General features: G+C 32.7%; 1 protein-coding gene across 2 annotated transcripts; it reads left to right on the forward strand.

The window, feature by feature from the left end:
- Positions 1-9,361: 9,361 nt before the first annotated feature.
- Positions 9,362-13,493, forward strand: CKX7 (cytokinin oxidase 7). 2 transcript variants are annotated; one of them, XM_088120204.1, is made up of 5 exons: positions 9,362-10,220; positions 10,350-10,625; positions 11,512-11,774; positions 12,508-12,578; positions 12,743-13,088. In XM_088120204.1, exons 1-5 carry the CDS (start codon positions 9,525-9,527, stop codon positions 12,853-12,855), a joined length of 1,419 nt encoding a protein of 472 aa, XP_087976330.1. In that variant the 5' UTR covers positions 9,362-9,524; the 3' UTR covers positions 12,856-13,088. The 2 variants fall into 2 exon arrangements, with proteins under 2 accessions (XP_087976330.1, XP_022141224.2); XM_022285532.2 differs by lacking the exon at positions 12,508-12,578 and having other exon boundaries at positions 9,364-10,220; positions 12,743-13,493.
- The last annotated feature ends 4,631 nt before the right edge of the window (positions 13,494-18,124 follow it).

Consider the following 18,124-nt stretch of genomic DNA (forward strand, 5'->3'; position numbering starts at 1 on the left):
AGGGATAATTAATGTTAAAAGTAAAATTACCTTTGTTTGGGTAAGATTTGTTAAAAAGTCGAGGGAAATGAAGGTGAATCTGTGGTGTATTGACAGGTGGGTGTTGGGCCAAATTTGTTCTAATGATTGGGCCCAGACAGTCCAAAAAAGGAGATTAAAATGGAACATCCTTTGAAAATACGATGCATCATAATCTTAGAAGATATTAAAGGCAAGAAAAGGTCTAAGATTGCTATAATAATGCCTTCTCCAAAGTAATCATTTTGGCCTAATGATCAATTCCCATTTTGAATCTTAAAAGGAACAAGGGCAGTGATATTGCTTTGAAATCTGCTGCAATTGGGTGGTTTTGTTTGTGGGAAAGAAAAATTTCGTCAAGTTTTATTCATTTCAGTTTGATTCCAAAATACTCAACTTCAACTTAATCGGCTTGCTTTCAAAATCTTAACTTCCAATTAAAAAATTAAAATAAAATGTTTCGCTAATCGTTCTTAGTGACCAAATTTTTTCAATCTTTTCAACTTTAGGAAAAAGTCAGAAAGAATGAAAAACTGAATCAATTCGAATTTTTTAATAGAAATATTTGCGATACATATTAGAATTAACATATAATAAGATGACACGTAACGAGTTTTGATACCCTTTTAATAATGAATTTTAATAATAATAGTCAAAGGCAAACTTCCCATCCATTTTACTTAGAGAAACAAATTGAGATCACAAATCAATCATGGGTCCCACGCAATCCAAGTAATCAATTGCTAATTTGATTGATAAGAAACCCATCATGTGGTAACAATCAAATGGATCAAACCAAACAAAACTAAGAAAATTTCTTCACAAAAGTGAAACAAAAAGAAAACCCTTCTAGATAGGTTTTTAAAATAGTTTATGTAAAATAAAGGTGTGAACATAAGTTGATTTTGACTTGTTTAAATTCAAGAAGCATAAATTTTGTATTGGGTAGTTGGTCATTTTCCATTCAATCTTACAAATGTGATTTTTTTTTCCTACAATCATTCAAAATTATAAGTGAATTTATTTGATAGGTAACTCAATCAATTAAGGGTAAGTTTGATAATAACTATTTTTTATTTCTTCTTCTTTTCTTTTTTATTGAGAAAAAAAAAACATATACATGTTTGAAAATTTTAGATTTAAAAAATGTTAAGTTTTATATGGAATTTAATTTTACAAATTAAATATTCCATTTTTTATGTTATGTTATTTTTTATTTTTATTATGAATTTTAAAAATAAAATGATAACATAATAATTTTATCCATGTTTTTGGAAAAAATGGAAACGTGAATTAAAAAAAAATTGATTTTGTTGTTTATAGAATTTCTACATCATTTTTGAAACATTTCTTAAAAGTAAGAGATGAGAAACATGAATAGTTATCCGATATTTATGTTTTTTAAAAATTGAAAATCAGAAGCAAGAAACAATAAACATAAATATTTTCAAACTAACGTTGAATTGACTATATTTAGACGGTGACAAATACATTATATGTGTCAATTAATAATTTACAAAGATATTCCATTTCAATGAGTTCATTTTAAGAGTGGTTCCTTTCGAGAAATACATCAATATTTTAAGATTACAATAAATATCTTATCATTAATGAACTATGTTATTAACTTATTATTGAATTTTAATTAACACAAGTGGTTGGAATATGAGAGAGCAATTTTGAAAGAATCTAAAGCAAATCTAGAATAAGAATAAGATTTATTAAGGATAAAAGGGGTATTAGGCAGAACGAATCGGACAAATTTTGTAAAAAGAAAAAATAAAGCGAAAAAGGACATGAAAAATGAGACCAAAAATTATGATTAGAATTTGATTTATTTATTTATTTTTGGGGGCAAAAGAATTCGAATTTTTGTAAGTTTAGATATAATGTGATCTTATTATTCTCTAATCTTCATAATTGAACATTTTTATTTTATGGTCACGTGGATATTAAATATTCCACTTATTTCAAAAAGGGGAAATCCAAACTCCTTTCTCATTGATTTTTTTTCTAAGAATATCTTTTGTTAAGGAGCGTTTCTGGTTGAAGTGACACGTTGGTGGGTATCCTGTCTAGCTCTGACTAGGTCTCCGTTGACATTGCAAATAGATTGATATAGAACTCGGTCAAATCAAAACTTAAGTTAGTGATAAGTTCGAGTTGATGTCGAGTCGAGCTAGATTTGAATGCAAGAGATTGTGTACCTTTTAGAAGGTGAAACTCTTTGCCTTTTATACTACGGGAGTTTTAAAAATCGAGGTTCTAACACTGCAACTTCCGTACTTATGATTTAACGAGCTTTTCACTGCAAATATTAAAAGAGTCTCTAATAGTAGAATCTCAAGTTATAGCTAGCAGAGCTCTACGTACTTTGCCACGATCCCTTCTGGGTCGTCTTTGGGGTATCCAAGCTAAGGCTTGGACAAGGGAGGACCACGTGGGGTGGAAGTTTTATCACGTAACATCTTTATTTTTATAAAGTGTTTTCTTTTATTAATTTGTAATTTGCATCTGATTATTTTTTGAAATTCGTTTTAATATTTGACCTTCCCCTAAAAAAGCTAGGATCAAAATTTTAGTAATTCATAAATCACTAAAAAAATCTGGAATTATTGAAATAAAGAGATTAAAATAATATATTTTATTTTTACATTACAATCAAAGGGAATTAATAATTGGTTTGATCACAAAAATGACCAAGTCTGTGAACCTTGGTTCAAACCAGAAGATGACCTGGAGAACGAGTTTGAAACTAGCTGATCAGCAGGGGACCTGTAAAACAAAAGACATTATGACGCCTAAGTCAAGAAGTTGCCGAGCTATTCGAGAGAGAATACAATGTTCGCATACCTGGAATAGAAGTGGGTGGTCTCTATTCATAGACGAGTTCTCTGACAGGAACTCACACTGATGGTTCTTTAAGGTGACTGTGAATCGCAGCGTGTTGTCATGGAATGTGACAGATTGTAAGGCTAAGTAGAGCAACTTTAGGTCGGTTCAACCGCAAAATGGGAACAACGCCAAAAGGAAACCTGGTTAGCTCAGCCACCAATAGCATTGACCCGACAATCAGTATTAAAGTCAAGGTAATGAATCTTGACCTTATAGACTCAAGGCCACGTGTAGTTCTCTTCAAATCATGACTTGCCACGTGTCAAGTAAAAAATATCCTCCAACAAATTGAGCTACTCTCAAATTTGCCATCTATCTTACTTTATATGTAGCTACCAAATGTATAAGACTTCTAATTGGAAATTCTCGGTTGACATTAGTTTTTAACCACTCTCGTATTCATATTACCAAGTATGAGACCCACGAAAAAACGAACGATTTTTTATTTTCTCATAACCCAAATATCCATCTAGGATTTCGTTTTTGATAGGGTTAGGGGGGGCCCACAAGCTCATCTACCCCATTCATATAAAATCAAAAAGGGGTTGTAATTACACAAACATATATACGTACGGTGTAAGCGTGAATAGACAATCTTTTCAAATAGTTCATTGAGCTCTACTTGTACCAATCTTCTACCTCTTTCCCCCACACATTTCTAACCCATAAATATAAATTTTTCCTTTTCTTTTTTATACTTTTTTATCTCTTTTAATTTCTATTTTTTCTTCTCGAATTTGACAATATCTCGGATAGAAATTCAAATCTATAATCTTTTGTTCGATGATATATTCTTGGTTGGTTATTTTATAATTTTCATTATTCTTTTCTATGCTATGCGTCATTTTCTCAATAATATAATACTCTATTTTACAATCTTCTTTCACATCTTATTATTAGGAGAAATATATATATATATATATAGTACGTCCCTTTCGGGAATGGCACGCTTTTAATTAATAATAAAGTCATGTAATGTCGTGTTAGTTCATAGAGATGGATTCATATTCAATACGTGGGCCAATCTCACTTTTTCTAAAATATATATATATATATATATATATATATTTTTACATAAACTTTTGTCATCTTATTTTGCTGTTAGAACGTAAGTCACCTCAGAAAAAAAATGCTTAGGTGGTGATCACTTATCTTGTACTGACCATTATTAAATCTTTTACAAATAAGGGAGAAATATAAAAATACTTTTTTTTAATAATGAGTTGTCAAATTTTCAGTTGTGATCAATATATAAATAAGCACTCACTTTGTCTATTTAATATATAATTCCTTTGTCAAAACGAGCATAGTTCAGCGGTAATTAATATATATCTGTAACCAATAGGTCGTGAGTTTGAATCCTCACCCTACATGTTGTACTAAAAAAATATCATTACTTTAACTTTTTATTTTATTTTATTTTAGAAATACGTGATATTCTTTTTTGTTTTTCTTTTGCATAAAAAGCAAATAAGGGATTAAAGGGAGGGCTTTGTGACAACCTATAAAGATTTTCCTTTTTGAAAAAAGGAAATTATATATATTTTTAGTATTTTCTTGGTGGTGGTTACTAATTTATTAATTAGGAATTAACTTTTTAACTGTTTGAGGAAAAGTTAACCCACAAAAATAAATTTGAAAAAGCTTTAAAATTTTGAAATGTTTTGGCAACTTTTGTAAAGGTGTCTATGTGTGCCTCGGATTCTTATGTGGGATTGGCGTTATGTTGTGAAAAGAATATTTTATAAAATTTTTGAAAAAAATTGAAAGGATGTGTTGGTAAAATTTGCACAAGTGGACATGGAAATACTAGTTTTGGCTGTTCTCTCGTCTTTTGTTTATGGCCTTTTCCACCCAAATTCTGCAGCCATGCCCTACTTTTATTCTCACTTTTGTCCTCTCACAATTTGCCCCTATATATATATATATATATACATACATACATTATTATTATAATCTAAGTTAAACAATGTACGGTGAAACTCAAAAGGTAAAAAACCTAACAAAAATTTATAATAGTCGTGAACTAATAACTATGTGATTTTGAAATGAAACTTTATGAGTATTGATAAAATTACTTTCTATGGTTGGAATAGTATTAATAGCAATTTTACTTTATTTATAGGGAGGTTTCTTTTATGTATTTGACATCTATTTGAGCAATTATTAGCTTTAACAATTATCTTTCATACTCACACGTGGATGGATCTTACAATATATGCAATTTTGAGCTTAATGTATAAGGGAAAAAAAAAAGAAATTAAGAAATAAAGAAAAGTTGGAGCTCTAGGCTACAATGTCTATATTGTATTATATGTTCGACATGCATTGCAACGACAATCAACATGCAGTTGTAATTTCTATTCCTGGTGGAAAAAAATTATTTCGGGTTCTTAAAAGTGATTTTTTTTTAACATTTGAAATTTCAAAAAATTATAATTAATAAATCACACGAAATTTATACCCATTAATCATTTGAAAATATAAGGTTGAATTTTAAAAAATATATATTTATTGATATAGTTAAAAAGAAATCCAATTATTCCTTCGTTGAGAATCAGTTAGAGTGACACTATCAAGTGACCTATGCCTGCCCCTCACGGCCGTCCCAAAGCCTGCCCTTGACTTTCTCTTTCTTTTTCTTTTATAGCAAATCAACGGCTCTCATTAACCGGTTTCATCCGTTGATCCTGATTACTTTTTTCTTCTAGGGCTTTGACTTCTCAATTATTCTCATTTCTCATCAATCTGCTCACGTTTTTGTTTTTGTTTTTTATTTTCCGTTGACTTTCTCATCCTCCCTTTGACATCGAATAATTCAAAATTAATTCTAAATAAAGCCTCTAATCACCTGAAAAACTTTGATTAAATTATTTCTTCTTCTTTTTTTTTTCAAAATAATTAACCCTTCAACTTTTAGAATTTTAATTTTGGTCCACATTCACTCTTTTATTATTTTTTTTATATTTTGACTCTTGGAATTCTAATTTTATATTAATGAGAGTCTATTTGATTAAAAAAAAATGTGTTTTTTATTTTACAAATTTTGTTGGAAAGTGAAGAACGGGAAAAGAAAAATAGCTCGGAAATAAATTTATCTTTTACAAATAAAAAAAGAATTATTTTGATTATTTATTGTTCAAACATTCCGCATCTAATCTATCAGCTTCTCTATTTAGATGAGTTTGTGTTCGATCTTCCTCGCACTATCTATCAAAATTCTGTGGTGGAAATCAAATGATTAATTTTAAATATTCCAGAAAAAAAATTATAATGGATTTTTTTTTTCAGATGAGTTGTATTGTATTCGTATGGTCAATTTTTAAGTGACCCAAATTAGTTAAAAAACAAAAAGAAAAAACAGTAAATACATGAGATTGGACAAAATGAAGTACACGGATGTTATTTCGAATTTTAAGTTTTAAATTCCATTTTTGTCATTTTTCATACTTATTTTATTATTTGTATTTTTAAACTTTTAAATATTATGCATAGTCATTTTAGTCATTGTCGCCCCTTTCCAGTTAAATCTGCCATAGAATGAGTAGATATTTACCTGCGGTATATAAAAATTAAAATAACTCACAAAAGTTAGCAATAAAAACTAAAATATCATTCATAGGGACAAATACAATATAAATATGAAAGGTTAGCAAAAATAAAATATAATTTTTACGTGGAGTGAAAATTAACAGCAAATGTAAAAGCCAAATTATATATTTACCACTTATAATTAAAATAAATAGTTTTTTAGTTTAGTAATTACTAAGTAGGGGACTGGACCTCTGTAATAGTATTTAATAATTTATCGGCTAAAAAAATGTTTAAATACTATCTCGGTTATTGTATTTTGATTTTGGTTCGCGTTGGTCCTTTACTTTCAAAACATCCATTTTAATTATCGTGCTTTCAACTTGTTTATTTAGTCTTATACTCTCAAAAGTGATTATTTTTGTTTCTTCATTTTTATTTTTATCTTATTTTTATTTCTGTCACAATTTTACCACGACATTTTATTCACTAAATTTTTTGAAATGTGGCCATAAACTTGAATCAAATAATTTCCATTGTGTATCAAAATTTGTATTGAAATTTTGTAAATATAAACCAAATTGATCACCTTTTAAAGTACAAGCACCAAAATCGACGTTTTAAAAGTAGAATGACAAAAAAAAATGAAAGTACATGAACCAAAATGAATCAAATTGAAAATTATATGAAGCAAAACAGTATTTAAACCCACTAAAGCGAGCATAGATTAACAATGATTGACATATATTTCAAATCAATAGGTTGTGAGTTTGATCTTCACCCTACATGTTGTAGTGAGAAACAGTATTTAAACCAAAAAAAATAATATATAACATTTAATTTTTAATATGGAGTGGAAATTCAAACCACTTTTTAATCGAAACTATATATCTTAATTTTCTATTTAATTTAATAATAACAATAATAATTGAAATATCAGCGATATTTCGACTCCAAAGCCGTCCCTATTGGACTTAGGAGCAGGGGGCCGCCGATTAGGATAGATAACATTTTATAAAATAAAGTTCAGATGTCAACTCTCCAAATTATATAAATTTTCAAGCAAGTGAAATTCAATTTTCAAACGACGGCGTTCCGTTCCACAGTTATTTATTTATTTATTTTAATTATTTTTTATGCTACCTGGTTTACATGTTGAAATACTATTTTCGAATTTTTTAATTGTGTTAATTTTATTTTTTATTTGAGATGTGTTGGGCGTGCATTCTTACAAATGTTTTTATGTGCAAATTGCGAAACGGCATGATATCCACTGTGACATTTTGGAAATATTTGAAATTATTGATTAAATTAAGAGATCCAAAAAAAAAAAAGGAATTAAAAATGAAAAGGAAAAAAGGGGTCCCAGAAATTTATTAATTTTATTAGGGGCGGGGGAGAAAAGAGGGGTAAATTATATAGAATAAGATTGTTTGCTAGACAAATGTATAGTTGAAATGTCGTATTTGTGTTGATGTAATAATAATAAAATATATCATTTTTAAAAATAAATTTATTAGAATAATTTTGAATATGGTTATTTAAATTAAAACTATGTGTGTATTGGAGAGGAAAATGAAGAGGCAAAAGCCAATTCAATAACCATAAAAAAACTTGTACGTGGTATCTGTTGATTGGGCAACACCAACTATGATGACATGACCAAATCTAAAGTATAAAAGAAATTAGAAGTAAAAAATTTCAACTTGATAATAATTTTCTTTTTGAACTACAACAATAATATATAAATAAATTATTGTTTGTTAAGTAGGTATTAGTTCAACTGATTTACGTATATATCATCGAGTGAGTTCAACTTTTAAGCTTTATATTATTTAATTAAAATAATAATAAAATATTATTTGACTTATAATTTTATATTTTAATTTTTAATTTCCTTAAATTAGAATAAATATGATAATAAGTATTTTCTCGAGGTTATATCGAATAAATGCTCACATATTAACCAATCAATCACATAATGTTAGGGGTCGAAAATTATCTGCCACATGTCACATACTTGTGCTTGACCTTCGTAAGTCTCAACATATGAGATCAGAACATCATTATCTTGGGAGCACTGGCAGTTTGGAGGTATTTGTGAAACGGTAATCTAATCACCCACCTCCCACTGCTTTGCTTTCCGCTTCGTGATGTCCTAAGAATATATCGTGGGCAGTTATCTAGCCATTGGCAGCTTATAAATATCAGGAGTAAACAATTCAGACCTCTACTAACTTGAATATTGTTGTGCTCATCCTCATTTTGCAAGTCATTTCATATTAAGATTTATGAGACGTTGGTACGAAATTATTTACTCAAACAAACTCAACTAATGAAATGTAAAAAAATCAAACTAAAAAAATGTCACAATCCAACCACAAAAGTAGTGCAGCCTAGCTTTTGAATTGGTGAATTTCGCGGAGGATTATTTTTATTTCCATCAAATTCAACTAATGAAATGTAAAAAAATGTCACAATCCAACCACAAAAGTAGTGCAACCTAGCTTTTGAATTGGTGAATTTCGCAGAGGATTATTTTTATTTCCATCAAATTCAAAGTTAGGTGGATAAAAAGTCTTAAAACTCAATAATAAAAATTTCAAGACGAATATTTCTAAATAAATAAACTTTTAAGAAAATTGAATGTACTACTCTTGTTATTTATTTAAATTTAGTGATGGAATTAAAATGGTAAAAGGTTAAAATCGCGAGGGTTAAAAAAAACAGTATTTATTAATTAGAAGGGGGAGGGAAAAAAATGTGGAACAATGGGAGTGGCAGACAGAGATGTCGATAGGATCAGAACGTCAACAAGATATTGAAGGTAAGATGACGTCATATAACATTTAAAATACACATTAATTTTAAAAAAATACCACACAATTCAGCTTCAGCCGCTATTTAAGCCTATATTCCAAAATCATTTTCCCAGTGACACAGTTTTTAAAAAGAGATCTCCCACTTTCAAAAAAGAAAAAAATAATAATAATCCTCTTCCTCCGCCGCGAATCGGACCCCCACCCAAAAAAAAAAAAAAAAAAAAGGAAAAGAAGGGGTTAAATTTCTGTCCGCCGGCGATGATGATTGCTTACCTGGAACCGTTTGTACAAGACACCGATTCGCGCCGCCCCCATGACGGTTCCACTCTGTGCAAGGCGCTGGGGATTCAACTTGAAGGCAGCATCAGCACGGAGTGCCGGGACACCGGCTTAGCCGGTAAAGATTTCGGCGGGCTACATTCCGTTACGCCGCTGGCTCTGGTGAGTCCGGCCGGCGCCGACGACATAGCCAAGGTGGTGAAATCGGCGCGGTCGTCTAATCTGACGGTGGCGGCGAGGGGTAACGGCCACTCGATCAACGGCCAGGCGATGGCGGATCGAGGCCTCGTCATCGACATGCGTGCGATGGAGGACCGTCTCCACGTGGTCACCATTAACGGGTCGCCCTACGCCGACGTGTCGGGAGGGGCATTATGGGAAGACGTCCTGAAACGCTGCGTTTCGGAGTACGGACTGGCCCCCAGGTCGTGGACGGATTACCTGAGTTTAACCGTCGGCGGGACGCTGTCGAACGCCGGCGTCAGCGGCCAGGCCTTCCGCTACGGCCCACAGATATCCAACGTGGCCGAATTAGAAGTCGTGACTGGAAAAGGCGACACTCTAATTTGCTCCGAATCCGAAAATTCGGAATTGTTTTTCAGCGTCCTCGGTGGTTTGGGCCAGTTCGGGATCATCACTAGAGCCCGTATTTTGCTTCAGCCAGCCCCAGATATGGTCCGTAATTCAAATTCCCAATACTTAAAATCTCTCAATTTTCTCTCATCTGCGTTTAATTTTGTTGTTCAATATCCGGTGCATGAGCGGCGACACGTTTACGTTACGTAATTATTTTTTGTTAATTAGGTGAGATGGATTAGATTGGTGTACGACGAGTTCGAAACGTTCGCGCGTGACGCGGAGACGCTGGTGCGGCGGCCGGAAGGCGAGTCGTTTGATTACGTGGAAGGGTTCGTATTCTCCAACAACGACGACCCGTTAACCGGAAGACCGACAGTGCCGTTGGACCCGGACGCCGAGTTCGACTCAGCCCACGTACCGGAAACCGCCGGCACCGTCCTGTACTGCCTCGAAGTCGCCGTCCACTACCGGAACACCGACCAAACCTCAACCGTCGACACGGTAAAAAATAAAAAAGAACACTAATTAAACAATAAACCACCGTCCTTTAAATTTAAATTTTGATTTTATGATTCTATTATGTGATGATGGAGAGAGAGATTAGAGATTAGAGATTATTGTGAGCGTTGGATGTGGGTGTGGGGTCGAGTATGTAATGTTTATAGGGAGACACACACGTATAATTGTCATAAAAAGAATGAATGGGTTATTGACGTGAGTGAAGAAGTGGGGGTGATTTTTGACCATGGAATCAGGGGTGAAAAAGGTCAAAACCACTCACTCGTACGTGTACCAAAACTAGGGGGGCTGTCTTCGTGGGGCTGCCCTTTCACCCCTTTCTTCTTCTTCTTCTTCTTCTTCTTGCTGCTCATCACTCATCATTATCCAAACCATAAACCCACGACCTTTCCTTTTTTTAGTTATTTTTTTTTAAATTAAAATAAAATTGGGGTATTGGGTATTTAATTTTAATTTTAATTTTGTGAGGCTGTTATTTTAGTTTGGGAAAAACAAAGCTTCTACTCCAAAAAATGAATACTGACAATACGATATAATGTATCTTCCATTGGATTTTCTGACACTGGGCGCCTCCCATAAATGCCCAGAGTATCTATTCCTAATTACGAGGATGGCACTGTTGGTTTTGATTTATTTCATTTTTCTACTGTGGGTTTGGGGGGTGCCTTGGTAATTATTCACGGGACTCCGGGGTAGGTTCGTAAATTCAGACTGATCATTTGAGATTTTGCTGACACAATGGTCCCCATAAGTTCCCACAAGTGGCCAAAAAGCCATCATTTTCTGGAATCTGTAAATCATGAGTGGGATGTCCTTTTGCTTTGAGTGAAATGACGGAAACGCCCCGCTTTCCTTGTGTTTTCTGCAGGCCGTTCACAGGTTCCTGGACGGGCTCGGGTATATAGAGCCGCTCAGATTCCAGGTGGACCTCAGCTACATAGAGTTTCTCTCACGTGTGAAGCGTGCGGAGGAGGAAGCAATCGCCAACGGCGTGTGGGACGCTCCTCACCCCTGGTTGAACCTCTTCGTGTCAAAATCTCACATCGCCAACTTTGATCGTGCGGTCTTCAAGACACTCCTCAAAAATGGGGTTGGTGGGCCCATGCTCGTCTACCCTCTCCTGCGCAGCAGGTAACTATTACCCTTATTTTTAATATATATTTTTAAAATTTACTGCTTTTATTAAAAGAAAAAAAAAGAGAGAAATTTGTACGACGCCTTCGTTTTGTCTGGATTGCCAAGCATGCCTGCCACGTATGAGTTGGCCAAATGTCCAGTCGGGATTCACTACTAAACGACGACGTTCTCCACGAACTGACTCTGTCGTCGACACGTGTTGCGCACATGGGCAGGGGATGGGGGGATGGGCCCTAAAACGGTCACGTTTTGGCTTAAACCTTAAGTCACCTGAGTCCTGACCCCTTCGTTCTGATATGCTGACCAAATTGCTGAACGCTTTAGATTGGGTCGTTAAGATTTGAGCGTAGGTCAAACCCCTCTACACGCACGTGGGACTTCAAAGCTCTCACACGTGTGCCCTTCTTCTCCAACAATCTCTTTAAAACCTTTCAAAATTTAACGTTGTTTGTTTTTTTTTTTTAATAATAAGATAATAACACATTTATACCATAGCAATAATAATAATGATAATGTCAAATGTGTGAATTAAAAACTTAAAAAAAATTAGAAAACTTGTACTTGTGGGACAAAGATATTGTGGGGCCCATACTTTGGGGTGTGAAAAAAGAAATTGAGGTAATTTGCTGACCTTATTATGGGGGGCGTTAAATAAAGGACTTGCCTTTATAGGTGAGTGAGTGTAGGGCAGGGGCAAATTGGTCAATGAGAATATTACTTTTTTCAGGAAAATGGGATTTTCCGGGAGATGTAACTTTCACCGGCCAACGGAAGAAACAAAAGCGATGCAACTTTCAAGTCAGTATTTTTGCTATTTGTGAAACGACAAGGTTTTTTTAATTCGCCAAGCACGATACAGCTCACGATACCATTTGAATATCTGAGAATTATAAGAGAGAAATTTTCGAAAATTATATATTTTCCTTTTCCTATTCTAAAACATTAATTATTGGGTTTTGTAGGTGGGATTCCCGGACTTCGACGGTGTTACCAGAAGGCGAAGTGTTCTACCTCGTGGCATTGCTTCGGTTCACTCCCCCGAACCCGAAAGCTGCATTGGTCGACAAATTGGTGAACGAAAACCGAGAAATTATACGTGTATGTAACGAGAATAAAATCGAGTTCAAGCTCTACTTGCCGCACTACCATTCGGAGGAGGAGTGGAAGCATCACTTTGGGAAACAATGGAGTAGGTTTGTAGAGAGGAAAGCCATATTTGATCCCATGGCCATTCTCGCTCCGGGCCAAAAGATCTTCACTACAATGTCACACAATCTTTAAGATCATTTTATTCTTTGACTAATTTTACATATTGGCTTCAAAACCAAACCCAGCCCACAATTTCCGACCCAACCTTATAATACGTTGCTATCACTTTGAAAAACAAACAAACGTTGGTGCAATGTAAAGGAGAAAAGGAAGAAAAAAAATACTTCTTTTTTGAGCAAAAAAAGAAACCGCAAAACTTGATCGTTTGGGTTTATAGGAAAGTAATGAATGATTGAAAGTGAAACCCTTTTTTTTTTCTTTTTTTGTTTTGTTTTGGCTCAAAGACAGCAAAGTGATTTGACTTGGGCAGCATGCTTTCTCTGTAAAAAAGAACAAATTGACCCAAAAGACGCACAGTGTTGTGGATTTTGTATACTATTAAAGTGATGTTGAGAGCCCATTGGCTCAAAGTAGGCGCCACCATTGCCACCATTTGTTGTTTCTTTTAGTCCTTTTCTTTTAACTTTGTTGAAGAGAAAGCTTGATGGTAAACCTCAACCACGCACTACAATCTCTCGTCGTCTAAAAGTCGGTGTTAACTTAGGTTTGTGGGTTGGATTTTGATTCGGATCGTATATCTCTTCCTAAACAATGAAGTATTATATGAAAGATTTAGAGATGGTTATAATTGTACTCCCAACCCTCCCTTATCTTTTCAAGGTAGGATCGTTAACATGTCCCTTCAAGATCATTGTTAGATCCTATTTTTTGATTGGATGCTCGTTTAAGTTTTTAGACTTTGATATCGAACCAATATTTATAGGGTTCCATCTCAAAACAAATAATGAGAAAAGTAACACAAATCTATTATAAATGTTTGTAAGATTCTTTATCGTGGCATCCTTGACACTTTATCTAAAAATTACAATATTTCAATCAAATTTATACTTCATAGGGAACCTGTATTCTTCCCGAGAGTAAAATAACATTGTAGTTCACATGTCGGGTCGAAGAAGATGGAGAATATGTAAGTGTGAGGAAGGCGACAAGGAGGGCTTGCTTTTTAGGGTTATAATTTTGTTTTAAGGGGTAATTGGTTGGAGTTTTTTTTTAAATGAAAAGCAGAGAGAGATTTAAAAAGAAAAGAAAAAAAAAAGTAAATGGGGCCAGAAGGTTGGCTTTAGGAGGCAATTATAAGATCATGATTTCTTGTAAGGTGCACCTAACCAATCAGGAGGCCCATGCAAAATAAATAAATCCTTTTTTTCCCTTTGCGAAAAAATGAAAAAGAAAAAAAAGGAAAAAAAAAAAGCTCTTTTACGATTCTCGTGTCATGCAACCACGTCTTTACCCTAATTTCCATGTGCATGTGAAAAAGGTAAAAAAGAAGAGCAATTTTGAATCCTTTCTCGAAAGTTCCAACCTTTTCGTCTTCTTCTGAAATGGGCCGAATAATTAGGTCCATAGAGCGAGATTTTTTATGTTTATTGGGCCTGAGGTCAATAAATTGACGGGGCCCAATTTGCCGACCGAGCCCAATCACGGGCCCATTTGAAGCGGGAGCTCGGAAGTGGGCTGCTAGGGCTTTTGACTCTTCGACATTCTTTCTTGGTAAATGGATCAAATATTTATGTGGAATATAGAGATATTTATGCATGGTGTTTTTTTAATTATATTTCTACACGACCTCTAAATTTTAGTATATTCGTCGGTCATGTTGAGAATAGGATTATTTTATTTTAAATAAAATTTTTGATTGTTTTTATTGAAATTTTAAAACTACTTTAGAATTATTTTAGATAATCTAATATGAGTGACACGATGTGACTGCCACTTTTATATTTACTTTTATATTTTATATTGCCAAAGATATATGAAGAAAATAATTGAAATACACCTTTTAACCATATATATTTTTTACTATATATCTAATATTTGTGAAAATGAAAAGTGTATTGCAATGGTTAGAAGCTACGTGAAATAATTTTTCATCTAACCATTTTTTTCAAATTATGTCAAATGCAATTTTATTATTTTGTTTTATAATATGGTTCTTTCCATTTATAAATAAAGAAATTTGAAGTTTTACTTTAATTATGTCAAGAAGCAAGATATTAAAAAACATTGTGTTATTTTTAATTTTTAAAATAAGTAAAGATTAATATTTAAAGAATAATAAAGAAACAAGAAGTCAGTAACTCATTCTTATTTATGGTTGTTTTGAGATTTTTTAAGAAATAAAATCCAACTACTTTTATTTATCGTTGTTTTGAGGTTTTTTTAAGAAATAAAATCCAACTACTTGTTTAGTAATTATTTTTATTCATAAAAATATAAACATGCTTGCTAATTTTTTATAATGTCATTCTCTTGAAATTTAAATTAAAAATCAAACTTTTTCAAAATCATGATGCTATTTCCATATCGTCATTGTTCATACATTATTCATTATGCAAGTAAAAAAATGATATAACAAAACTTACATTTAAGTCTTCTTAAAAAAAAAACTAAAACAATAAACGAAAATAAAGTAATTTTTTTTATTTTGAAAAAGAAAAAGGAAAAATAGGAAAACAGAGGGAAAAAATGAAGCGGTCGGCCATTTGGGCCATGGGCTGAGAGAGAGAGGGCGTGGAATTTAATTTGATTAATTTAATGTGGCGGTGGGGCCCAGTTGTCCCCTTTTTGGTGAGGCGTTGAATTGTCAAAAAAAAAAAAAAAAAGAAAAACTGTGCGTCCGTTTTATTTGCGAAGCGAAGGCAAAGTGGGTTGTTCCGTAATTATTGTGTTCCTTAATCCCTTTTTCTAATTCCTTAAGGTTCATTAATTATCACTGTCTATTTATTACCCAACACATCCTTCTCCCTCTTTCTCAATCTAATTTCTTGCCCCCTTTTAATTTCATTACCTCTTTTCTTTTTTTTCCCCAATTTAAAAAAAATATCTCAATGTTGATATTTATTTATCGGTTAAATAGTCCATTTTCTCGTGCATTTTGGTTACTACGATTTGAACTTAATTTCAATTTGATCTCTAAAGTCTATTCAACCTTCAAACGAACCAATTATTATTATTTTCGTGGACTAAATTGAAATTTTTAGAATTAGAGAGATAATTATCGTTGTTTATTTGAATTCCATGAATGTTACACCATGTTTGCTAATGAAACAAAAAAAGAAAAAGAATGAGAATTATTCTCCATTGCATTGTTGTTATTGTTGATGTTTGTCACAAGTTGGGAATGATGTAACTTATGGGTTTGGCATCAAATTAGAGAGTAATTGAAGTGATTTTAGAGAAATGATATTATTCGCCGAGCCTTGTTAAGATTTCCAAACCACGAGATAAGAAAATTGTGGGTAAATAAGTTTGTATTTTTTTCTCTCAAACGTATTCAAAATTCTTTCATCTTTTTCCTATCTGAAAAATGTGTCAACAGGAAAAAGAAAATATCTATGCAGAGGTATTTATTTGGATAATAAATATAATGTAAGAAAGAGAGAGAGAGAGAGAGAGAGAGAGAGAGAGAGAGAGAGAGAAAAAGGGAAAAATTGAAGAAAGGGAATAAAGGAAGAAAAGTGTGGGGTGTAGAATAGTATAGATGTGAGATTGTAGTGTACCCCAATGTATGAAATGTGTTTCTTAAATGGGATGCTTAGAATCAACTCACTCTCCCCATCACTCTTCTTATGGGCCCAATTTCCCCATGCTCACCTCATCCCTCTCCCTCTCTCTCTATAGACTTTCAAAATCTATAGCTTTCAACCCCAAATAGTATTATGCACTATTTTAACAATAGTTACTCCGACTTTAAGATGGAGGTATCGATTTCAAACTTATCACTTCTAAATGCGTTTAGATCAGTATGATAGAATAGTGTTCATAAGATACATGGGTTGATCCTCTCGTTGCCAATTGTTTTAAGATGAACCTCATGAAAATTGATATGGCATAAGAGCCCAACAAACTCAAACCAACATCGAGTAAAGAAGAAGGAGATCTGGCCTAGATTGGTGAGCCCAAAAAAGCCACCATCTAGAACGAACGGATTAAAGATCTCACATCGAAAATATCAAATGACTTAAGATATATAGACTACTTTTCTAGTTGCCAACTAATTTTAAAGTGGAATCCTATAAATATTGAGAGACATCGTGATTTGATTAATTTGAAGTAATTCAAGTGACAGCGGTAAAAAAAGAGGATAACAAAAAGGTTAAAAGTAAAGTGGAGTATTGATTTTGTGACAGCTGCAAAATGGGTGTTTGTTTTGGTAATTAAACATTGTGAAAGGCTCTTTAATTTGTGTTTCTAAATGATGGGTTTTTGGTCTAATTTTTCCCCATGCTAACTTGTTTTCTATCATGTCCCCATTTGACTAATGACTTCATTACTCTTTTCTAATCTTCTCATCTTCCTATCCTTTTTTTTTAAAAAATTTTTTGTCTCCTTCCACCATAAATTAATCCACTGTTTTTGACACCACACATCATAGCTTATATATTTTGACAACTTTGTATGAAAAATGAGGAAAAAAACTCATGTGAATCCTCTTAACTAACTGTATGTGTTAGGTTGACAAATGCTTTTGGTATGACAAAAATATTTTACGGTCAAAATCATCATATTTGGTAGTAACATAAAAGTACTTTTACGAAAAAAAAGTCAAAAGTACCTTAAATGTTTTGTTACGAAGTATTGGATATAAAGTGTTTTACTACGAGTGTGAGACTGTGAAACACTCGAAAAATACTGCTTTGTTATTATAATTAAGATAATTTAGTTAAAATTAGTTAGTCTTAAACTCACTTGAAATATGATGAATGTTGATATTATTATAAAAATTTAATCAATTGACTGATAATAAATGAGAATTTGTATAGAACTAACAAATTGGAGAATTCACCCGATGATAAAATAAGTTTATTAGTGGCATATGTCTATTAAATCTATTAGCATTGGGTGAAGATATTAGTTGTTTTACTCTGAAAAAAAAATGAACGAAAAAATTTAAAAATTCACCATTTTGCAAAATCACCCATTAAAATTTCCAAACAAATTTCGATAATCACTTTAAAAAGAATGACATAAAATATAATAAATTTATCTATATTTGGACTGTTTACTATGTATAA

The sequence above is a fragment of the Momordica charantia genome (genome assembly GCF_013281855.1).
Source record: "Momordica charantia cultivar OHB3-1 chromosome 11 unlocalized genomic scaffold, Mcharantia_2.0 BLBB01000011.1, whole genome shotgun sequence".
NCBI lineage: Eukaryota > Viridiplantae > Streptophyta > Magnoliopsida > Cucurbitales > Cucurbitaceae > Momordica > Momordica charantia.

Coding starts and splice junctions, on each gene's coding strand:
- CKX7 (XM_022285532.2), top strand. CDS start 9,525: ATGATGATTGCTTACCTGGAACCGTTTGTACAAGACACCGATTCGCGC. Junction 10,626..11,511: donor AAACCTCAACCGTCGACACG/GTAAAAAATAAA, acceptor TGTTTTCTGCAG/GCCGTTCACAGGTTCCTGGA. Junction 11,775..12,742: donor TACCCTCTCCTGCGCAGCAG/GTAACTATTACC, acceptor TGGGTTTTGTAG/GTGGGATTCCCGGACTTCGA.